Source organism: Hypomesus transpacificus, unplaced genomic scaffold (genome assembly GCF_021917145.1).
Source record: "Hypomesus transpacificus isolate Combined female unplaced genomic scaffold, fHypTra1 scaffold_255, whole genome shotgun sequence".
In the NCBI taxonomy this organism is placed as follows: domain Eukaryota; kingdom Metazoa; phylum Chordata; class Actinopteri; order Osmeriformes; family Osmeridae; genus Hypomesus; species Hypomesus transpacificus.
Genome location: NW_025813782.1, coordinates 46,136 through 71,104, shown reverse-complemented (window position 1 = coordinate 71,104; position 24,969 = coordinate 46,136). Strand labels below are relative to the sequence as shown.

At 43.5% G+C, this 24,969-nt stretch overlaps 1 protein-coding gene and 1 pseudogene across 1 annotated transcript; one reads left to right on the top strand and one right to left on the bottom strand.

Moving 5' to 3' along the window:
• Nucleotides 1–1,691: 1,691 nt before the first annotated feature.
• cntrl (centriolin) lies at nt 1,692–5,512 on the bottom strand. The gene is made up of 8 exons (XM_047014513.1): nt 5,205–5,512; nt 4,966–5,101; nt 4,440–4,660; nt 3,957–4,118; nt 3,672–3,806; nt 3,373–3,549; nt 2,412–2,588; nt 1,692–1,851 (listed from the first exon to the last, which is right to left on the bottom strand). Exons 2-8 carry the CDS (start codon nt 5,078–5,080, stop codon nt 1,738–1,740), a joined length of 1,101 nt encoding a protein of 366 aa, XP_046870469.1. The 5' UTR covers nt 5,081–5,101; nt 5,205–5,512; the 3' UTR covers nt 1,692–1,737.
• Nucleotides 5,513–24,153: 18,641 nt separating this feature from the next.
• On the top strand, nt 24,154–24,271 carry LOC124462847 (annotated as a pseudogene).
• The last annotated feature ends 698 nt before the right edge of the window (nt 24,272–24,969 follow it).

The window sequence follows — 24,969 nt, the reverse complement described above, 5'->3', positions numbered from 1 at the left end:
TTATTGTATTGTATATTGTATATACACAGTAGTGGCTGGATTTTGGTAGGGTCGGGACCCTACCATCCCTATATAATCCTACGCCCTTGGGTAATGCATAGAATGCGTATGATATTCAAGTCAAGCGCCCCCCCATAGTGAACGCAAAAACATTACATTTGGCTCCCCCCCTCCCCCCAGGGTGCTAATGTGGAAGAAATTGCGATTTCCTGTGTGCTTACATTATTTACTAATCAATAGAACTAGTCATTGGATACTAGTTAGTATGTTCTCATGTAAGCTTGCTATTAATAAGAGTAGATTGTGTGGGTTAATAAATGTTCGGGATCAGGAGAAAGTACTGGCTAAATGTTCCTTGTCATGACTACAAGGAGAGTTCCAACTATGAACTCTCTAGTCTGAGTGGTCATGTGTGGGGAGCTGTGAATCTCTTTCTCTGAGACTGTTGTAACATCATTACTGCCTGACTGTCACTATCTATGTTTACGTTCTTGTGCCTTATAAAAGATGGTCCTCCGGCCTTCAGAGCCGAGAGAGACATGATTGAGACCTAAGCCTGGTGTTGTGTTGTCATTTTATTGTCAGAGGTCTGGTTTTCTCTCCCAATCTGCAGATTGATAATACTTATTAAAATCCAGAACTTAACTGAACTTAGTCACTCCGTTTATGAAGAGACGGACAAAACACTTTCTTCATCACTAGGGAATAGCCTCCCTAGCACCCTGCTAGGCCATTAGCTAGCTTAACATAATAATTTGCAATCCACCTAGTAGTGACCACTATTTACCCAACTTGTATCCTAGTTATCCTGCCCGACCATAGTGTATGTAGGCTATAACTTGAAATGTATATCCATCACAATAGCCGTAGGTTACCTGTGTGAGGGCAGCGATACTGATCCCAGCTGAACTGTTTGCACTGCTGCTAGCAGGGGAGACGTCTGTGTCGGGGTCGTCCTTGTCGGGGTCGTCCGTGTCGGGGTCGTCCATGTCGGGGTCGTCCGTGTTTTGTTTTTCTGCTTCCACTCTTATGCTTAAAAGGCATGTTCAGTTGTGTTGTGCTCAATGAACTGCGTTGTTGTGACTTTCGAATCGTAGTAACTATAGTGTATTGTATCGTCACATGATCAAATAGAGACTTGACATTGGACAACAACATACATATTACCCAGCAATCATCATTGCCAATCACAAAAATACCAAATAAAATAACATATTATTCATTTCATTGAATAGTTTTTTGACAGTTTCTAAAGTACATGTAGGATAAGCATATGAATTTTGAATAAATTGCTACTTTTCCCCAAAATATTATAACAACCATGACTGAGATAAGTTTGCCTTTTTAGGTGTGTAAATAGCATTTGACAATACTGCCATATTATCAACAGCGCATATTAGAACATAAGTATATCCAGGGAGTACAGCGCTGTACTGAAGGAGGGCCCGTCGTACGAAGGTACTTGGAGGGGGGACCCGTCGAGTGACGCATGTAGGTCTTCGGGCCCCAACAACCCATGGACTCAGGTGCACCCGCACCTGCTGCTACCCCTGTAGTTACGCCCCTGGATGGAGGTATAATAAACCGGTGGCTACCAACTAGATAACACGTGGAAATATGGACCATTAGGTTGAAAGTTTCCAATGCGGTAAGTGAATACCCATAGGTGTCATTACCAGAAAAGCACATAATCAAGTTGTCAAAACATTTATTAAGTAAAACAATAATGAGATCATCTCAAAATAACTGGGTCATCTTCCCCCACAGATGCATCGGAGGGGACTGAGGTACCACAGGATGAAGGCTTGCTGGCGCAACTCTGTCTGTGTTGGCTGGACTCGGAGGCTGAGACTGTAGCACATACAGATAATTAATTAATGAGTAATTCTACTTCTAATTAAAGTTTGATTTTAAGTGGATTTATTATTCAGTCGGATCAACTACATAAAATCTAATAAATTGAATACTTCACACACAATTATCGGTGGTTTGAATGGACCAACTATAAGTCTCACATCAACAGAAGTTATACAGAATATGCAATACATTGTGCGAGCTAGACCTGAGGTATTAGATGTTCCTGCGTAAGGATTGGGAAGAAGAGACTGCTCACAGTTCAGAACCCTCATGGGCTTCTAACCCTCAAAATGAGGGTAAAAGAGTCAAGTAAATACTGAACCTTTATTTGGAAAACTCCTTATGATGCTGGCTGATCTAAACACAGTCAATGGCTGATTTTAGCTTGATTAAATGACTCATATACAATTGATTGTCTTAAATGGAGTACCTTAATACTATATAATGTGAATTTTGTATTTAGAAAATGTTGTTTTCTAAGAGCACTAATAACTCCCCATTGGTGGACTCGGTTGCCAAGGCGTGGCCTTGCTTGAAAATAATTTTGACGATACCTGAGTCTCCATGTATATCCTGGGAACAGTGCGGTGCAGAGAACTGAGCTGGTCAGTAGCAGTAGTCAGCTGCTGGGCAGCTATCTTGTCAGCTAAGGACATGTCCGTTTTGATCTTCCTTAGCAGCCTGTTGAGACTCCTCATGTACTGCTGGCTCTCATGCTCTGCCATCCTTGCCTGCTCAAAGACACATACTGTCACTGCTGGGTGTAACACATTTGATCTTCAGGCAACTTGCTGATCTACCTTTGTGAAGATGTTAGCAAAGAATAGGACACTGGGAAAATGACTTAACTTGTTTAAACTCATATGGCACTAAAAGTCAGTCTACTTCATTTAACTAAGTTGGGTGCATCCAGTGCCCAACAAGTATTTTGCCTTAAGCCAAATTTTTCCATAAGTCGCCGACACTTTTGAAATGGTCGCAGACAAAAAAAAAAGTGTTGCTCAGGCTGCTGCATTTATACTTCGGCAAACAGTCGCCTGTGCTTAAGGTTCGCGAGACGTAAACAGAATCATTTTACCGTTACATTCATAGCCATGGTTACATTGTTAACGCTTTGTAGCCAGGCAATCGATCGGAGAAAATGGCTGTAGCTAATTTTGAGAAGCATAATAAAGGTGTGGATATGTTCAAACTTGCTCCGCCAATCTCTCCTCTATTCCTTCCACCATAAACAGCTGTTGAGCGTTCACTGGAAATTCAAAACAATGAAGTCAACGACGCGTGCCGTCTATTTAGCCAATCATTGCGCGACACTATGTGACGACATCAGCGCCAGTAGAAATTTCTCCTGGTAGGCGACTCTTTCAAGCGACGGTTAAGTGTCGACCGTGAAGCCATTTCTGTCGGCGACCTTTTCAAAAGTGTCTGCGACCTAAGTATAAATTGGGCTTTAGTGTATTTACAAATACTATTTCACCCAGGAGTTAGGAGTTCTGTTTCTGATTGACCTCTGACCTGACTGCAGTGGCCCTCCAGCACAGCCAGCAGACAATCCCTCTCCTCTTGGCTCTGCTCTAGCTGCAGTGACACCTCCACCTGCAGCCTGTTCGCTTTCTCTAGCTCCTCCTCCAGCCTGCCAAGCTTCTCCCTCAGACCCTGCAGTTCTGTTTCTCTGTGAAACTCTGTGGACAGCTGGGGACACATAACCATGAATGATGAATGATTAACATGAAATCCCACATTCAATGTTACATTAGCGCAGTGTGATAGTAAATAATGGTAATGGTCCCATTAATGCAGACAGAAAGAAATACCTTCAATGAAGAGAGCGGCTTCTGCAGGTCTGCAACCTTCTGCTCCCTCTGTGTAGCCAGCTGCACCTGGGCCAAGATGTCCTGCTTTGCCTGCCGCTCCTTCTCTAACTCTAGCTGCAGAGCAGTCTGCTTCACCTATACAAACCAATTTATTTTTAAGTCTGTCCCAATGCATCAAGGCTGTTATTTCCCATTCCACTTTGGCCCAGTATCTACTGTCCCTCCACACTGTTGTCTATTGCAGTGTCTATAACATTCTGCCCTTGTATATAATGTATGATGTACCAGGCTGCGCCTGTGGAGTCTCTCTAGTTCCTCTTTGAGTTGGCCAGCCTGCATGTGGTGCTCCAGCGGCTGGCTTTCCAGCTCTGCCTCATAGGCACACATCTTGCCCTGAGACTCCCTCGGTGCAGCATTGCCCTTCAGCAGGGCATCTAGCTCTCCCATCTGGATAACGCATAAAACAGAAAAGGCATGACACAAAGTCAAATCAGCACTCAACATAATAACATCAGTCAGTAAAAGGTCATGACATCATACTCATAAATAAGCCCCATCCTACCCCTCTTCTTTATATTATTTCTATTGGGGGCCTTTATCAGCTTAATTTTATTCATGGGACATAGAGAAAGTCAGGAAAGCAAGGAGAAAGAGGGTGAAAGTTATGCAAGAAATGGCCTCTGTTGGATTCAAACCCAGGCCCCATGTCTTAATCGTACACATTATTTCCAAGTGAGCTACCGGGGCACCCCTGACCCCTCTTCTAACCTTCTGGCAAGTCTGTGTGGCCTTGGCTGCGGTCTCCAGTTGGCTGAGGTTGTGTTGACTGCACTCTAGCTGACGCATTAGTGCTTCATTTTCCTTCTGTAACTTCTGGCAATGTTCCTGTGCCTTGTATGCCTGGTCTCTAACTCCCCTCAGGTACTCCTTCAGCCCTGTGATGATACCTTCCAGGTCTTTCTGTAAAACGTTGTTTGCCAGGATTTGATCTGGAGGACAGTGTGGTAAGGACAGGTTAACGATTCAAAGAATACCCGTATAGATGGTTTGCAGATGATGAAGTAATAACTAACACAAGCACTTCTGATACTCTAGCCCTCGGTCTTGCCCCTAACCAACTTGCTTAGTTGTTAACACTTTTATTGGCATAGATTATAATACTGCTGGGGGCCTATTAGTAATCAATCACTAGCCTAGAATTAGTTGATCGCCATGAAGCTAAGATGATAACAATCGACCATAGTGAATTACAACCAAACCAGCCCAAAACTGGCCACTTGGGTTGGTCACTTACTGTCTGTGAATTGCTGCTCCAGGTCTTTGATCTCCTCTGTCTCCCTGGCTATGCGAGAAAGCATGTTGTCAAGACGACCCTCCAGTTCATGGTGTTTCCTGCTCCTCATATCCATAAGTTGCGTCTTACTGGCTGCCTGGGCAGTCATTTGGGTATGAGTAAACGTATAGGCGGCCCATCAGAACGTTATAATAAAGCCTCTAGGGTCGAAAAGAGGGACCCTTTTTAAAGACACTCACTTTTTCTCCTCTTGCCTACTACCCTCCACCCTCAGATTCTTCTGTTCCCACACAGAGATGGCTGATGTTGCCTTTCGAACTTCACGGTTCTCTACACACTCACATCCAGACTACTACTTACCTTCCCCTACCCATTTTCTATCATTCTCTCTTGTTCTCTCTTTTCCTGTCAACCTTCCCTGATTCTTCATAGATTCTCTCACATTCCCTTTCCGCATCAACATAGGCTTAATATGTCTAACCAGCGAGCAGGAATTAGATCAAACAAAGGTCTTGGCATGTAGCCTCAAAAAGAGGGAAGTTCCATAGCTCCACCCCTGTGGTATGTCCCCTGGGAGAGTTCTCAGAGTTCTTAAAAGCACAGTGTCCTGTTTCTCCACTTGTTGCTCTAAGATCTCAGTCAACAGCCTTCTCTCTTGTCTAGCAGGCAACTTTGATTATCTTTTCAGAGATGGCTGTTATGATCAGATTAGATTCAGCTGCCATGGAAACACACAAACATTTTTAAGAGCACCCTGTATCCAAACCAACCAATGTTAACCAGGGATGGGCAGTATTTATTATACATACATTTCAAATATGTATTTCAAATACAAAATAGTATTTTTCATATTTATTTTTTTGATATTCCCGTGATAAAGTCGGTGATTGCACACACACACAGATGTCTGGAATTATATATAGGGCACAGTGCCCGTGATGCAGCCCGAGAAAAGCTTTTCTCAGTGGCTTTGGTACCTAATCTCTCAGACCACTATTTTGATTCTCAAGTACTTCAATCTCCACAATTTCTAGACTTTCTATCATAAATTTCGTTTTTTTTTCTTTTGACCAAATTGCCAATGTTCTTGTTCAATAATTCAAATTATTATGTTGCCTCAAATCTGCTGTGTCCTACATGATCAATTACTTATGTCCTGTTGATCAAAATGTAATATATTGGTTCTCTGATAAATAGTCTTAACCCCACAAACATCTACACATTTGTTACGGTGTAGTAGAGTGGACCAAACGCAGCACAACATCTTTCAGAATGCGAAGCTCTCAGCCATCAACCACTGATCCGCACATCCTTTATGTGCTGAGATGGACACCTGCAAAATGTGCACAATGCCATGTTCCCAAGGTAATTGCCCCCCCCCCCTTCCGAAAACACTATGACATTTGCACAGACAGACAGTGATTCCTTGCATTATAATATAGATGCTGCCTCTGATTGGTGCCTACTCAGTAATTTGCCCAGATTAGTTGAATTCAGTGGTTGGAGTTGGGTAAATACTCCTTGACAAGTTCTGTTGCTACTTTCTAATTACATTTCCGGCTACATTTAAAATCAAAACATATTGATTGATCTGTTTTCAATCAAATGATTGTAAATAAATATTTGATTGTTAAATGATTGTACCCTAATTTAATTGTTTAGTAGGTTCATAATTTTGCAAACCATTGCATGAATAACTGCCTGACACATAATTTTGTATTATATTTATGATTAACAGTCAAATTAATAATTATTTAAAAAGTTAGTTTCTATTGAGGAGGTCTGTCTTTAACCACTGATCAATTGACAATAACTAATGATTACTTTATTACTTTTATACTGTTTGGAATGCTCTGAATATAATAAACAATGTTTGAAACTATACCCTGCTATATTAGCTCATGAGAACATGGAACTTCAGGGCCATTTCTAGGAGCCCAATATAAAGCCTAAGCAAACGCTGTCTAGCACCATGAATGTGGCGTCTTCTGTCTGTGCTTGCGAAGGCTATGTTGATCACCCCCTTAACGTTTCTTGTGGGAGTAAAACCTATTATTGATACAAGACGTAGCCCACCTGAAATATTCACAGATATTTAAGACAGTGAAGTAATGATCTTTAGAACTATGTTAGCAAAGCAAAGTTAAAATAAGAGTGCATATGACTCCTTTGGAATTTATGCAAGCTGATTCGAGGACTCCCTGACAAGGTTGTTATTAAACTGGGGGAGATGGTTGACTGATGGTTTGAGCATTACAAAAAGATTTCAAACATTATACACCACCATGCAGCACATTTAAAATAGATAGAGAAAGAGGAGGAGAACATGGTTAAAACTAACTCCCAGCTTGTCAAAAGAAACTAACCACTATGTGCACAGCCAGAAAAATACCACCCCTGAGCCTTAAATCCTAATTTGTCTCAGTTCAAGTCCAAAGTGTTCCCCGTAGCTTCATACAACCATCATCCACCACCACCCCAGCCTAGAAATGGCACATATAGGCTAGCATCAGCATACTATCAGGGACAGGCCCCATACCCACAAGGAGGAAGGAAAGGGCCTGGAGGTGCAGAGGGAGAGAGAGGGGAGATATTCAGGGTGATACATTGTGTTTTGGTTGCTGACCGTATGGGTATTCGTTTTGTGTCCAGCTGAGGGGCAACTAGAACTGAAGCACCCCTTCCCCCCAGTCAAATTGAATGGGACAATCCAGTGTGGAAACACTGGGATAATTGTGAACTTTCCTAGAATCTACAAAATTGGTTGTTGGACTTTTGCAGACGCATTGAGACAGGATTATAACAAGGATTACATTCCAAATATGATGCACAAAATATACTTTCACTGTAACATGAACTATGACCCTGACTCCATAGATTTTTAATGGGGCATTGAATGGGAGGAGTACTTTGATGGATGACACTCTGGATTTTTTGAACAACAAGACTAGGGGGCCCATGGTAAGAAATGACTGCACCATCACACCTAGCTCCCTTTAACCAACAGTGGGAACTATCACAGCTGAGAGACTTTTTGAGAGGGATGTTAAAGGGGCAATTGACTGCAAAACCGATTTTACCTTGTCATTGTTGAAAAACGACAGTTCGGAGGGTAAACTGAACATACCGTGAATATCAAAGTCTATTGACACCTCTTTCCTATTCAAATCTCAAAAAGAAAAAATTTGGCTGTAAAACGCTAGCTTTTCAACAAAGCCACCGGTCCTACGTAGGACCGGTGATCGCCCTCTTATTGGCTCTGGTCTGTATCTTTGTCACGCCCCAGAATTTACATCCAGACCAACCAGAGGTAGCGTCTATCTCCGATACTAGTTTAGCTGCGCGCTGCTCTGTGTAGGCTACTTATAAGGAATTACAAAGAAGAACGTTTTGAATTATAACAAGGATATTGATTATGGACCACGGTCGTAAATGCTGTGTTCCTGTACAGGGAAGGCTAACACTTACAGTCTTCCCAAGGAGCCAAACATTCAACAGGCATGGCTGCTGTTGTCTATGAGAAGATCCAGGCGAAGTTCGACACTCAATCATTCATTTGCTCTGAACATTTCACCCAAGACAGTTTTGACAACCTTGGACAATTTCAAGCAGGATATGCTAGGAAGCTGAACCTGGAAAGGAGGTGCTGTTCCAACGTATGCTCATTGCAACCGCAAGCTATAAGGACAGTAAGATGTTGTGCTAACAGTTATTAGCAATGCTAACGTTTCCTGTATATAGCATACCAGGTAGAATGCTAAATACGTTTCTACACACATCAAATGACCTTAGCTAGACTAGCTGTAGTCGGCATTAGAAGGGAAGCTTCCGAAAAATACCCAGAAAACGAACTGCAGTCTGGCTTATTGCTAACGCCTGTCTAGATAATCTATTTGAAAGAACTGGAGAAAGGCAGGTTTTAGATACAGGATACATTAGCATTGCTAGTAACTGTTACTAGTAACACCTAGACTGTAGGCATGTTAACAAGTTTAGCTTGCTAGTTAATGCAAGAGCATAGAATGTGTAATAATTTAGCCTAGTTTATTGGCAATGGGGCTAACGTTGATTCATGTTCCTGACTGTGTTTCATTCAAATAAATAACCTGTGTAATGAAAATCGACAATTCACGATGCATGTTTGTCCAGATCTTTGTCATGTTATTTTACAGCAGGGGTGTCGAGCTCCGGTCCTCGAGGGCCGCTGTCCTGCATGTTTTAGATGTTTCCCTGATCCAGCTCACCTGATTCAAATGAATGGTCGTTATAACAACCCTTTTAATTGAATCAGGTGTGTTGGAGCAGGGAAACATCTAAAACATGCAGGACCGCGGCCCTCGAGGACCGGAGTTTGACACCCCTGTTTTACAGCAAGATATCTAGAGCTAGCCTAGCTAGCTAACTGAAGCCGAGTAGAATCACGATTGCAACAACGTTTGGTTGCTAAGCTGTAGCCTAATGTTCTACCCACCTAAGTCAATCCAGTTTGCTTCAACAACAGAAGTGGAAACAAGTAATGTTATCATTTCAAATGTTATATAGTAAATCTGTTGAAAACAGTGTTGTGTAGACACAATAGATTTATTTGCGCGTTTTTATTTCAAGTCTCCAACTTCAGTGTTTCAGCGAGTGCTGCTGTTGGCCGTGTTGCGTTTTTGCTCCCAGCTTCACTCGTTGATAACCAACCAATCAGCGCGCAGTTTATCTAAATATTAATGAGCATACCATAAAAGCAGAAAAGCTAGTGTTTTTTCCCGGGAACATTTCAGACGATCTGTAAGAGGGCATAGAACAGCACCCGGGCCATTTTCAACCCAACCAATGTTACATACCCTATTCGGAGACCTTAAGGAACAGTGTGAAATACCCAAAAAACCCAGTCAATTGCCCCTTTAAAATAACAGCAGAGAGCCATGTTGTAACCACTGAACCCAGACAAGTGGTGCTCGAGGCATCTGTCTGTTTTCGCTGGTGACCCCTGAACTCGACAGGGTTGTACTCTGTTTTCGATTCCATACCACAAGCAAAAGCATCACAGTATCACCTCACATTCACCTATGATGGAAAACAATACACACACACATCACATTTTTTGTGATTCACCCTCCATCTTCAACCTGTCACGATGTGAGGTGGGGTTGGACCCAAATGCAGGGGAGTACCAAGGCATAGTGAGGAACACAGGTTTAATTCTCAAAACGGGAAACAGACAGGGTACACGCAGGGACAAAGGGTAATGCTAAGACCAAGACTGGACATAAAGCAGGAACCTAAATACACAGAAACAAACAAGACACAGGTGAACACAATGAAACTAACGACAACTGAACGAGACAGGTGACGACAATGACAGGGAAACACTAGGGCAGGGCAAAACCAAAAACAATAGGGGGGCACGGCTGTGGCCGTGACAGTACCCCCCTCTCAAGGGACGTCACCCGACGACCCACAAGGCAGGGCAGGGGGTCAGGGCAGGTCCGGGGGACGACCTGGAGGCAGGGCAGAGGGTCGGGGCAGGTCCGGGGGGCGACCCGGAGGCAGGGCAGAGGGTAGAGGCAGGTCCGGGGGGCGGCCCGGACGCCGGAGCACGGGCACGGGGGCACCTGGGAGCGCGGACGAGGAGGCGCCTGGGAGCGCGGACGAGGGGGCGCCTGGGAGCGCGGACGAGGGGGCGCCTGGGAGCGCGGACGAGGGGGCGCCTGGGAGCGTGGACGAGGGGGCGTCTGGGAGCGCGGACGAGGGGGCGTCTGGGAGCGCGGACGAGGAGGCGCCTGGGAGCGCGGACGAGGAGGCGCCTGGGAGCGGGGGCACCGGGGCGCATGGGAGCGCGGGCACCGGGGCGCATGGGAGCGCGGGCACCGGGGCGCATGGGAGCGCGGGCACCGGGGCAGGCAGCAGCCAGAAGTCCTCGGGCGGAGGAGGAGGCCAGAAGTCCTCGGGCGGAGGAGGCGGCGACCAGGAGTCCTCGGGCGGAGGAGGAGGCGGCCAGGAGTCCTCGGGCGGAGGAGGAGGCGGCCAGGAGTCCTCGGGCGGAGGAGGAGGCGGCCAGGAGTCCTCGGATGGCCTGGCACTGGGCGGCACAACCTCGGGGCGAGGCAGGGGCTCAGGGCAGGAACGAGGCTGGGGCACAGGGCAGGATTGAGGCTGGGGCACAGGGCAGAAACGAGGCTGGGGCACAGGGCAGGAACGAGGCTGGGGCACCGGGCAGGAACGAGGCTGGGGTACAGGGTAGGAACGAGGCTGGGTGAACTCTCTGCTGGGTCCCATCTTGGTCTTAGCATTCTGTCACGACGTGAGGTGGGGTTGGACCCAAATGCAGGGGAGTACCAAGGCATAGTGAGGAACACAGGTTTAATTCTCAAACCGGGAAACAGACAGGGTACACGCAGGGACAAAGGGTAATGCTAAGACCAAGACTGGACACAAAGCAGGAACCTAAATACACAGAAACAAACAAGACACAGGTGAACACAATGAAACTAACGACAACTGAACGAGACAAGTGACGACAATGACAGGGAAACACTAGGGCAGGGCAAAACCAAAAACAATAGGGGGGCACGGCTGTGGCCGTGACACAACCGTATTTTCCAGCATCTAACAGGTTTACAGTTGCTTAACAACTCTGTTCTCATGACATACATTGATGAGCTTTAAATTTGTTATAAAACCATGAGTCATGCCAAGCAGGCTCGTTATATTAATTGACAGTCCTGCCTGATAAATGACATAAAGCAGCCAAAACAAAGATACATTGGTATCAGGAGGAGGTACTGTTCCTAGGTCTGTTGATTAGCAATAACACTAAACGCAAGACCCTAGACAAGATATCAGAAACCCAAAACATGTCAAAACTATAATTAAGCTGAGAAGGCCAAGCCTCTTCGAGAATTGACTATTATTAAGGATTGAAACCACTACCCTTCAAAAACGGTGGAGGCCTGATAGGATAGATCTTTCTGTCAGAAGGCAGGCCGGAAGGATGCACGACAATGACAAAGGGTTCACTTCATTTATTTAGCACCAGATCATGTGACCGTCCACGGCAGAGTGGTCAGCATGAGTGGGGCAACAGGTCTCACAGACGTTCTTATAGACATTAGCTAGACATGTCCGAACATAGAATGTACAGACTTGTTTCCTTACATAGTCTAACATGATCAGTACATGGATACGGTAGAACAGACAAACAGGTGGCATCGTAACTCATATAAGTATTGTTTATACATGTTTCCTCCTTCCTGTCTCCCAAGAGTCTAAACAGAGTGCATTCCTATTCCAAATCCATACTGGCGGAGGCTCATTGTATGGCCTCTTGACCTCAGCAAAGGACATGTTTCTTGTGTACAAAACAATGCAGATCAAGGCCCCACTGTTTTTTATTAGTAAACTTTGCTGTGATGCTCACGGTAGCTAGCGCATCGTGAAAGAGGGGAGATGGTGGAGAAATTATATACAATTATTAGTGGTGGGCAAAGATTATTTTTTTAAATCTAGATTAATCTCACTGTAATCTTGGAATTAATCTAGATTAATCTAAATTAAAATGGCTCATTTAAATTCTGCCAAGGGATTAAGAATATGTGTGCTACCCAAATAATTACTAAAAGTAAGTCTTTGAGAACGGGTTTCTCAGGTGAGCGAGGAGATTAGTTAGCTTGGCTGATAGAACTGTGCTGACGGGCTTACCTCGGTTGCACTCAAACATGGTAGTTTGACGACAACTCTTCCCCTGCGCTACATCAGTGCTTGGCCCGGCATATTCACATTAACTAAGGGATGCTTTGCGTTCTCACGTTAACGCAGCACATTAACGCCGATAATTGCCCACCGCTAATGATTATTATAATAATTGGTTAACCCTTTCAGTCAAGACCACTGTGCAAACCACCTGAGAAGCTGTGCAATATTCGTAAGACCAACTGTCAAACTTTCTCTCTCAGAACAACCTGCTAGACCCCAACCAATCAGGCTTCAAGACTCCACTCCACTGAAACTGCCCTGCTGTCAGTCACTACTTCCCTCCAGTCTGCCAGAGCTGCTTCAAGGTCATCCATCATCATTCTCCTGGACCTTTCTGCAGCATTAGATACAGTGAACCATCAGATCCTGCTTGCTAGACTTTCTGAAATGGGCATCTCTGGCACTGCACTTCAGTTGACCTCCTCCTACCCGTTGGGAAGATCCTACCAGGTCTCCTGGGGAGGCAGCTCTCCACTGGTGTCCCACAGGGCTCTGTCCTATAGGACCCCTCCTCTTCTCCCTGTACACCAGCTCACTTGGACCGATCATCACCTCCCATGGCTTCTCCTACCACTGCTACGCTGACGACATGCAGCTGTACCTGTCGTTCCCTCCTGATACGGGGATCTCACCTAGAATCGAGGCCTGCCTCACAGACATCTCTGCGTGGATGACCAAGCACCAACTCCAGCTGAACCTCGCTAAAATAGAACTTCTCATCATCCCGGCCAAACCCTCCATCTCCCACGATCTCTCAATCACCCTGGGATCTGTGACGGTGACCCCATCATCCTCTGCCATTTTTTTTTTGTTACAGGAATGTGTTATACAGACTAATGTCATTGTTGTAATTGTGCCAACACAAAAGAAACTGAGGAACTGGAAGATAACTGTCCTGGCACTGACAGTGAGGACTGAGTGTCCTTAATCTGTTATTCCTTATTCTTTTTCGTACAGTTTTATATATCATATTTCATGAAAATAGTTTTTATGGTTGATCAGTGTTGTTTTGATTTGTGGAAGAATAAATGAACAACGAACAAATGGACATTGCTATAAGTACAATTATTAACGACATAAGTCTGTGCAACACAGTCCGGCAAAAAAACAAAAAACAGCTGCCTGTCTCACAGGCACTTTTGCAGCCGCAGTGTATCACATGCAAAACACTGTCAGGGGCCGGATTTCTGATCATCCAGGTGACGTGCCAACCATATCCTATTACATATCCAAATGAGCTACCTTATTGGTATAGAATGATCACGTGTCGAACCGTGCCACCAAAATCCTATTACGCTCTGAAGATACTAGTTCTGCATAAAACATAGACGCATCGATAATCGACTGGAATTTCAGCAACAAACTTTTTTTTTGGTAGCTTAGCACGACTCGTTCTTTTTATGAGCTAAAGATTGTGTAGATGCCAGACTGTGGAGCGGGATGAAACGATAACAGGGTTCACCTCACAGCCCAACATAACAGAAATAAACATATTTTTTGTCGAGGTCCAGAGAACTTGAACAGAGGTCGGTCTTTAACCACTGATCAATTAACCATAACTAATGATTACTTTATTACTTTTATACTGTTTGGAATGCTCGGAATATAATAAACAATGTTTGAACTATACCCTGCTATATTAGTAATAACTAGAGAGCGTACAATTTCTGGGGAAATTGTGGGGTGTGCTTGCTTGTTGGTGGGTCCGTTTTCCCATTTAGTGATATTTTCAAGCATTTAGCATAATCATACTGCATAATTCATTAAGAACACCCTTTGAAACAAGAAACCCCCTTGAAACAAGCTACTGTAACAACGTTGTCACTGGCAGTATTTCAAATGGAATTGCGATTCAAACAGTAGGCTACTGTCTGTTAACTGAAAATAGGACCGCCAAAACATAAATAAGTTTGATATTAATTTAAGGGGACATGGCTAATTCAAAAGCAGTTTGCTAGAGGCAAGTTAGCTGCTGTTGCTATCCACACTTCACTGATTCTTTGAAAGCGCCGGAAATGAGAATGTTTCTTTTGTAATGGATAATGTATAGAACGCTGGTCATTATTGGGAAAATAAGCCCCTTCAGGGCTAAAGGGTTTACCCTGTCGGGGTTTATTTTCCCAATAATGACCAGCGTTCTGTACATTATCCCACTTATTACACGGCTACTTGCCAACAAAAATAACTTAACACAGTGTCTCTTTTTACAATGTATTTGTTACCATTTTTATTGTTGATTAGCAGAGAAATTGTTCGCAAAAGACGTTGAACTTCATAGACTTTGAACATTCTTCAGGCTTCAAATCAGCTGACGTCACTAAGCAACAGAGTAGGCTGGGGTTGAAAAGTTACCGGACTCCTTGCCGAGTGCTACGAAAGACGTGAATCTGAGGCAAAAATGCCACTTCCCTTGACAGCTGTCAAATATACATAGCAACAGTGTTGTGCACGTTCAAACCTCTCATGAACTCGTTCAAAGTTCAGTTCATACAAGTCAATATGAATCGTTCACGTTCATAGTTCATCATTTTAATTCTGAACGCGTTCATAGTTCAGTTCATTTCATAGTTATAATGCGGAAATTGCAAATTAAAGACTTAACTTGTTTTTTAACACAGGGTGACCAGACGTCCTCTTTTACCCGGACATGTCCTCTTTTCAAGATCTAAAAAATGCGTCCAGCACGGATTCCAAAAACGTCTGGGATTTCGTCTCGTTGGATGTTTGTGTTTCTTTGGGTCTTGGCCACCGTACGATAGACATATATACATGTCTTTAACAAACTGTTAATTACGCCCTTACAAGTTTAGACAAATGTATCTCCCTTATGTTCCACCTTCTTGCGCGAGCAAGAAGTGTTGCCAGATGCACGATCATTATCCTCCAAATACAATAATTTCGAGCCTTTGGTAGCTACGATACTTCGGCATTTCCAATCTGGCAACCCTGAGCACCTTACCGCCTCCACTAGTTGCATTGTTTACAACAGCACATGACATCTGCAGCCATGCCGAAACGTAAATGTGTCTTTATTTTCTTATTTTAATATGTGGCTATATAAATAATGTATTATTTGTTATATTTATTGCTTTAATATATGGACAAGCCACATAAACAACCACTGAAAAGCCATCTTAAGTTGGCTTCCGTTACCTAGCAACCTAGCGTTGCTTGTTTGGTCTACATGTGTGTGGAATGAATCATGGGTAACGTAGTGCGAAGTCGAGTTAGTTAGTTTAGGTTAGTCTACATTGCAAACATTTTACAGGCACTGAGCAACTACATAGTGCAAGCATTCGTTTTAGACAGCGTCAGTCCTTAAGAGAAGGAAAACATTCCGTAACGTTTTAGCTAGACCTCCGATAATATTAATTATCAATTAATTATTTGTCATTAAGTTTCGTTCAGTTCATCGTTTTCATAAAAATGAACGTGTTCAATGAACGGGTCCATACACAACACCGCATAGCAACGGTCAAATATGCAAAAATTGTTCACCGCAGAACGTTGGGAAGCCCCATTCAAGTGAATGGAGCATTCTACAGTATTAAGAACAGCCGTGTAATAAGACATGATTAAGTTTAGCCATAGCTGTGGCATTGAAGACAGTACTGTAGCCTACACTGCCAGCGGGCGAGCCGAGTCTGTGACTCAGAGGCTAACGTCAAAACAAGACGCGGTCTCAATCAAATTCCAAGTTTTACACAAATAACAAAAATACTCTGACCCAATGGCTGTCTTCACAATCGCCATATCTTTAAAACTCTGTCCAAAAAGCTGTCCATTTGGATGTAGAATTGACCCTGGCACGAAATTAAGAAAATACTCATCAGACGCATCAGACGCAGTGTAAACAGTCATTGACAACCATAGACTTAGTTGACAAAACTGTTGCTGCCGCAATCGTCAATGGAGGCTGACGGGGCTCCCACGTAGCAAACAAATAAACGTTTTTACAGCAACCTACATTAAAATATCACCACCTGGCTGTCTTCACAATAGTCATAGCGTCATAAAATTTTCCTCTTTCAGTTTTTTTAGTGTAAAATTGAACTATAAAATTAGCTACTAAAAATACTACTATGACGCTTTAGCATGGCTGCCGCCTAAAGACTAGGCGGTCTCACGGGCGACCCAGACTCTCTCAAATTACAAAGACTTTGACGACCTAAATCAAACATCCGAGATTGCAGTTCCACTCGAAATCGCTTTCTCAACAAAGCCAAATGGTTGGGATTATTTGGGGTGGTATTTTTTACTCGTAATCCAAGCTCCAATATGTGTGCTAGAACGTCTCTATCACGTTGTATCCATGCGTCGCTGCTAACGTGTGTTGACGTTGTGACGTAGCTGCTAACGTGTGTTGACGTGGTGACGTAGCTAGCACAGGTTACCCTTTGTCGACTAAAGGCACTTTGTCGCCACAAAAACGTTGTAACCTCCTAAACTGTGCAACTGAACGTAAATCCGAATAGAAGCAACGCAATCGCTACCAAGACGAAACTTTTGACACCACCGTTGTCTATGTGGTCCAAATATTGACTGAGCCTTAGGGGCGCGAAATTAAACAATAAATAATATATATGTGAGATAACAATGGTTTGTGCTCGCCGAAGGCAGCACACCCCAATAATAGTAAGTCGCTCTGGATAAGAGCGTCTGCTAAATGTAAGTGTAAACATAATAAACTTCCAGCGACTCTGTGTGTAACAGACGTGGTCTTGCAAGTTCCGTCAGAGGCATACGGGCCACTGTCCGCTCCGTACGGGAGTCGAACTTACCACCTCTGACTTCCCAAGCGCCACCACTACCAACTACGCCAACGAAAAGCTAGCAATTCCGGCTACATGTGCACTACTTGAGAAACGATTTTCCCAACAATTAGCTCAGCCGCTGCTTCATTTTTACACTGCAGTCATTGAGTCTGTTCTCTGCACATCCATCACTGTCTGGTTTGGATCAGCCACTAAACTAGACAGGAACAGACTACAACGGACAGTCAGGTCTGCAGAAATGATTATTGGTGCTGACCTGCCCACCATCCAGGACCTGTACATCTCCAGAACCAGGAAACAGGCAGGGGAAATCATTGCAGACCCCTCAAACTCTGGACATAATCTATTCCAACTCCTTCCCTCTGGCAGGCACTACAGAAAACACCAGACACAGGAACAGTTTTTCCCCCTTGCCGTCAACAGTTGACAAATGAATATATTTTATTATTATATGGCAACGACGGTACGACCTTTCTGATTGGCTAATGGGTAGTCATGCCAGCCACGTATTGACCGCGGTCTGATAAGTATTCTTAATGCCCTCTGACGTCATCTTCAAAATGGGTGATATCGACGAGTCAGCTGCTGAGTTTTACTATCCAGATGATGCTGAAAACATCAACAGTGACGAGGAAAAAACAGCAGAAAAGTGTTAACACCGAGAGAAAAACGACAAGCAACCTGAAAACATTTAAAGTTTTTTACAATCAATCAACAAGGGACATAGACAAACGTCTAATTTACCAGCTCTTGAGCTTGACTGTTTGCTTTCAAAATTCTTCAAGGACGCACACAAAGTAAATGGCGAAGCATACGAGCCCGATACTGTCTCTAGCATTCAAAGGAGTATTCATCGCTTCCTAACAGACGATAAATATCCTCACAACATCCCTAAAGGACACGGCCTTTGAAACATCCCGTACAGTCTTGGCTGCCAAAAGGAAACAGCTGATTGTCAAACATGGGAAAGGAAACAGACCAAACGCCACCCGGCCAATTACACATTGCGACGAGGAGAAGTTGTTTGACAGCGGAGATTTAGGCATTTCCAACCCCTGAGGCCCTTCAAAGAACCATGTGGTGTGCTGGGGCGACGTAGAAATGCAGCGTGACGAGAATGGCAAAGAGTTGTTGGTGTGGCTTAGCGAACGCGGCACAAAGACCCGTAGAGGCCAAGAAAATGGTCACCGAAGAGCTTTTCGGCCAAAAATGTATGCCACTGGCACTATAGATGTCCAGTAATGATTTATAAGATCTTTAAAAGCCATAGGCCAGCTGAGACGAATTCTGAAGATTCGCCCTTCTTTCTTGCTTTGTCACAAAGTAGCCAGGACAGAAACATCTGGTACAAGAACGCCCCCCTAGGCAAAAATGAAATCGGCAAGTTTATACAGAAAGCTGCTGAACGCTCTGGTATAGCTAAGCGAATCGGTGGAAAAGTGAGCAACCACTCTGCCCGCAAAACAAGCATCAGCAGGCTATTGGATGCCAACACACCAGAAAACTTTGTGGCACAGTTGAGTGGACACAAGAACACCCAAAGCCTTCAATCTTATAAATCGGCCAGTGAACAGCAGCAGCGGGACATGTCCAGTATCCTGAGCCGAACACAACGACCTCCAAACCAGAACATACCAGCCCCCTCGTAACGTCCTTATACTGATGCCTCCTAGTTGCCTACTAATGCAAATGATGATGAACACAGCAAGTAGGCCTCCCCTTCCCTCGGCATTGCTAGGAGAAAACACACCAGCCGCATTCGCCGGGGCAAACATCAGCAGTATTACTGGCTGTAACTTTCAAATCTTTAATGGTCCAGTTAAAATATGCCACAGCTTTCAGAAGAAGCGAAGATTTGGCATCGAAAGTGAGGATGAAGACTGGACTCTTTGAATCACTTGTGTCGTTATTTTGTGTTGAAATTAAAGCCATTTTAGCATGTTGTCCGCTTTCTATCAAAAGTAATGAGTACAACACATGACACATGTCAAGTGTACTATAATGTTTTAGTGTAAATGCCATGTGTATTATGTGCTGGACTGTTATGTGTTGAATGTGTCTGTGTTCGGGGCGTTGCTATGCTCTACAAATGCTGCTGCGATAATTGCCAATGACCGGGCAATTGTGTAATTGCCAATGACCGGGCAATTGGCTAATTGCCAATGACCGGGCAATTAGCTTGATGGGAAGAGAGTGGTGTAGGGCGTGGGGATAGGTCCGTTCCCTGTATAAGAGGTGGATGAACGTGGGGGGGAGATTGACACGACGGACGGGAGCGCTAGCAATTCGACAGCTCTGGCGACAACGGAGTGAGAAGGGACCCTGGGGAGGCTCCGGATGCGGTGCCTGGTCTGGTGTCGAGGCTGACGTTCAACCTGCTCTACGTTCGCCTTGCAAAGGGAAGTTCATTACTAGGGATGGGCGAACGATGCCTTGTGAAGCTTTGGTGGTTTCTTCCGGATTGTGCCGGCCCAAAGAGCCGAACTATCGGCGCATTGAAAATGAACAGCGTCATCTAGCAGCCGCTTAAACTGGCTGAATGAGGCGTAGTGGTTGTCTCCGACGGTAGACTACCCTACGTTATTCAATATTTAATTAAGGCTACATGTGTTCATTTTGATCTGATATTAGTTCTCACACATTAAAATGTTGTGATACATCCGTAGGCCTTTAGAATTGTCATTTTCTCACAGTAAAAGTTAAAGAACGTCGTACGAGAGTCCCTGCATTGGGGCGCGAACTCAGGATTCCAGATTCGCATTAACAATATGTTGGCGTACAATGCTTTAACCAACTACACCACCGAAGAAATCATTACTTTTTGTTGCGGGTGGACGGAGTTTATACGATATGGTCTTTATATCAATTAAACTAGATAACACCGATTTTTTCTTAATATTTGTGATATGTAGGTCTATTGTGAACTGGGGGAACTTTATTTTTACAAATTATTATTACTGTTGACAATGTTGACGAATCATCAACATTTGTTTTCTGGGCACTGTATAGACCTACCTAGTCCTATCATGTTACGTTTCATTTCAATAAAATAACACAACACAAATGCACGGATTTATAATTATTACTATACGGATATGGCTAAATAATAATGACTGATGGAAGAAACTCTAGCGATGCCTGGTGCTGCTTCTCTGACAATGTGAGATTTGTCTTTAACAAGAAGCGGTGGCTTTGTTCCTTCCATGGCTCTGGTTCAGAAGAGCGGCAAAACTTCGAACCAGTTTGTGACGTTTGAAGCATTGAACATCATCTGTCACGTGGTTTCGAAATTTGATACAAGCTCCAAAACACTTTTTCGAAACTGTGCGTATTGGTTTTGCGACACAAGCATCGATGCGTCAGTGCCATACGTCCCATCCCTATTCATTACTCCACCTCACTGTGCTTCTGTTCCACTAGCTCGGTCTGTTAAAGGGTGTGAATTTGCCTAAGCATTCCAGTCCCGCACTTCCGTTCTTTGCAGCTTGGGGAAGTCCTCAAGGTGGGCGGAGTGGCGCGTCACCAGCGTCATTACGGAGGCATTCGCAGCCGACAGTGGTGCGCAGATCAGGGTCAGCGCTGGAGCAGGCGAAGGCGTGTGTCTGCCGTACTGGACAGTGACTGCACGCTTCACCGACGGTATTCAGCGCGGGGCTACTGCATAGACTGCCTGTTTCATTGTTTTTAATACTGGTCGGTAGGGACCGACTGACCAGTACCAATTTATATTTGTCAGTACTGCAGGCTGTTGGAGAGGACAAGGGACTGTTAGGTGTGGGAGCAGGGCCCACCATGGTCGGCTATTGCCCAGCGACTACTCCCCTCTTGGTAGTGACTTGGCGGTGATTTTGTGGTGACTTTGCTGTGCTCTGTTGTGGGTACTTAAGTACCTTGCTGTGGGGTACATTGTTCTGTGGGGGCGCTCGCCGGTCAAGGCATATCTGGCCAGTAAGGGGGGGGTATGTCCATCACCAAGTGGGGTCCCAGATACAACTGTTCTGTGCCACAGTCCTGCCTTTTCGTAAAAATAAACGTATTCTGTTTCTGGGTATTGTCTGTGACCTGGGAGGATCTGGTACTTGAGCGTGCTGCTAGGCGCGACACACACGACTTGAGAGCTAGGTAAAATTAGCCAAGAGGTACCATTTTCGTAAAAGAAATGAAAAGAAGCTAAAAATGCCTAAAATACTTAGAGCCTCGACCGTTCGGTCATGCTGGGAAATATAAAACCTCGTTCCAGCCTCAGTTTGATATTTCCCGGCATGACCTCACTCTCGGTTAGTAAGTAGTTATTATTAAATGATATATTATATTTATTCATTTTATCCTAAACATTTCTGTTATACTGCATATTTTCAGTTTAAGTACATTGAGAGCAACCAAACCCAGAAAAAAATCCTTGTATCTGATAATGTACTTGGCCAATAAACATGATTCAGATGATAACATGGGACGTCAAGGCCATCAAATAGGCAGATAGATGGAAGGTTTGTTTGATTTCATGATTCTTTGTAAAAAATAAATATATATATTTAAAATACACTAATTTGTTTTGATACATGGTGTGGTTGCTGTATTGTGTAGGTAATTTTGTTACACTTAAAGTCAAGGTATTTGGTATGTAATTTTAAAACATGCAAGTTGTAAGATGTATCTTAAACGATACAAATATTTAATCGTGATTAATTGCATTAATGCCGTAGTTGACTCGCGATTAATCGCACATTTTTATCCATTTTAAATGTCCCTTGATTTCTTTTTATCTCGTTATTTTTTCTAATTTTCATGCTCTTATCAACGTGGAAAAGTGGATGGGAATGCTTAATGCATGTTTACAAATGAGCAAGCATGTGAAAAAAAAGTACTAATTTTACTAGGCCAAAAACAATGTTAATCGCGCGAAAAACAAAATGTACGCCGTTGATTTGGGTTTGCGTTAGCCGTTAATAACGCGTTAAACTGGCAGCACTAATCTATTTCCATCCCTGGTTCCATATGCCATTTTGCATAAACCGACACCAAAAGGTTGTGGTTCAATGCCCAGTTTGACTGAGACTTGAAATGTGTTATTTTAGTTGTTAAGGTTTTACATTGAAACTACAGGCCACGAGTATCTCCCACACCATTTACCATGACAGTTTTAAAATGGTGTGCCATTTTTCCGGAGGAATCCACCATTGCTTCTGTCATGGCTCTAGGTTAATAAGCCTCCTTCCCCTCTGTGTGCACGTGTGTCACTGCAGCTGTTCAATTCCTCTTTACTTTTATTTTGTGTTTTTTTTCCCAGTATGGAATCCTTGTTTTTGTCCTCTTGGAGACCAGGGGGCTATTGCACGAAACCAGGATAAGGGATTAAATCGGGATTTTCAAGTTATTCTGGATGAATTTAGCTTTGACTTTGTTGCAAGAAAGCAGGTTGAATTAAACCCAACCTAGTAACCATGGAGATGTATTATTTAACAGCCAGGCTAAAATTAATCCTGGAGTGTCGTGTTAAATCAGCTGCCGCTCTGATCCGAAATAAACGTTTTTACAGTTATTCCGTTGTCTTCTGAGTGTGTTCTTATGTATTATTCTTATGTGTTTTATTAACATGCATTTCTTGTCACTATTGCTATCACAAGTTAGATTTTAAACCCTACTATTGCAATTGTTTAGAAATGGTTGATGAAGTTGCAACTGATTTCAATGAAGTCAGTAATGAAGGCGAAATACACTGCTCAGAAAATAAAGGGAACACTAAATTAACACAACCTAGATCTAAATGAATAAAATAATCTCATAAAATACTTTACTTTGATTCCATTGCTAATTGATAATTTTTGTTGTCAGCAAATTCAACTATGTAAAGAAAAAGGTATTTTATGAGATTATATCATTCATTCAGATCTAGGATGTGTTATTTTAGTGTTCCCTTAATTTTTTTGAGCAGTGTATAAAGTCCCATTCACCTGTGTTTCTTACTGCACCATGGCATGCCGATTTCTGAACTAAGTTTTGGATGACGAAGCATTGATATTGAGACATGCTTTCAGACGTCAGAGAGAGACAAAATACATTGTTTTACAGATATGCCTAAATGTGGATTTAAGTCACTTTTTTCTAGTTTCTTTATCTCCAGATACAGTTTCCTCACTTTTCCTTTTTTATTTAAATACCAAGGTCTAGATCCTGGAGACTTTGACTGACAGTATTCTGTGCATCTGCCAGCTCAATTAGCTTTTTCAGATGTTGAGTAGAGACATCTGACACTTTGTGAATTCTTTAAACCACCCATTGATTAGCACAGCAGGAATTGTGCATGATTTAGATTTCCTTTTGCCCAAACTATGTTGCCAGGCTGGCTGTCAGGCTGTAGCCTACTGCATCTGGATCCTGTAACAAATATATATGAGTGCTATATAACTGACTTTTATTGTGTTAATTGTTGTGTGGTTTGAGGTGAATTCTCATGTGATGCCTTCTTGCTGCATACAAATTGCCATTTGAGCAAAGAATAAACTGAACTGAAACAACTTCTCAACCTTTACGGGCCAAATATGCATTTCCAGACGATTTACATGATACCTCAGACCTTCTGGAGTCCAGTGACACAGTCTCCTCATCATCAGCTGCAGAAGTCGCTTCCCATACTGCAGAAGTTCCTTCCCCCTGCCATATTGAATATATTTCGTACTGCTAAACCAGCGTGGCAACGCACGATCTTGTCCGATCTCGGAAGCTAAGTAGGGTTGGGCCTGGTTAGTACTTGGATGGGAGACGCCTGGGAATACCAGGTGCTGTATGCTATTTTGCTCACTCATTCACTTACAAAACAGAAATCTTGCAATATGCACAAGTAGTACCTTCATAAAAATGTCTGGAAGCTGTTTTCATTTTGCTGAGAGAGACCACCTTGGATTGGCAAATACAAAATCTGGATATGAATGAGTAACCTATGGTTGTCAAACTATTTCATACAGCCGAACCAGCATGGCAACGCACAATCTCGTCCGATCTCGGAAGCTAAGTAAGGGTTGGGCCTGGTTAGTAATTGGATGGGAGACCGCCTGGGAATAAGTGGTGCTTTGTGCTCTTTTGCTCACTCACTCACTTAGAAAGAGAATTATTGCAATACGCACAAGTAGTGCCTTCATGAAAATGACTGGAAGCTGTTTTCATTTTGTTGAGAGAGAGAGACAGAGAGAGACCACCTTGGATTGGCAAATACCAAATCTGGATATGAATGAGAAGCCTATGGTTGTGGGCCTGGTTAGTACTTGGATGGGAGACTGCCTGGGAATAACCGTTGCTTTATGCTCTATTGCTCACTCACTCACTGAGAAATCTTGCAATATGCACAAGCAATACCTCCATGAAAGGGGCTGGAAGCTGTCTTCATTTTGCTGAGAGAGAGACCACCTTGGATTGGCAAATACCAAATCTGGATATGAATGAGAAGGCTATGGTTGTCAAACTATTTCGCATGGCAACGCACAATCTCGTC

Bases quoted from the DNA above. Each gene is read 5' to 3' on its own strand.
- cntrl (XM_047014513.1), bottom strand. From the start codon at position 5,080: ATGGATATGAGGAGCAGGAAACACCATGAACTGGAGGGTCGTCTTGAC. The intron at 4,119-4,439 runs GTTAGAAGAGGG...TGCGTTATCCAG, and splicing joins CCACACAGACTTGCCAGAAG to ATGGGAGAGCTAGATGCCCT. The intron at 3,807-3,956 runs GTACATCATACA...TGGTTTGTATAG, and splicing joins GACTCCACAGGCGCAGCCTG to GTGAAGCAGACTGCTCTGCA.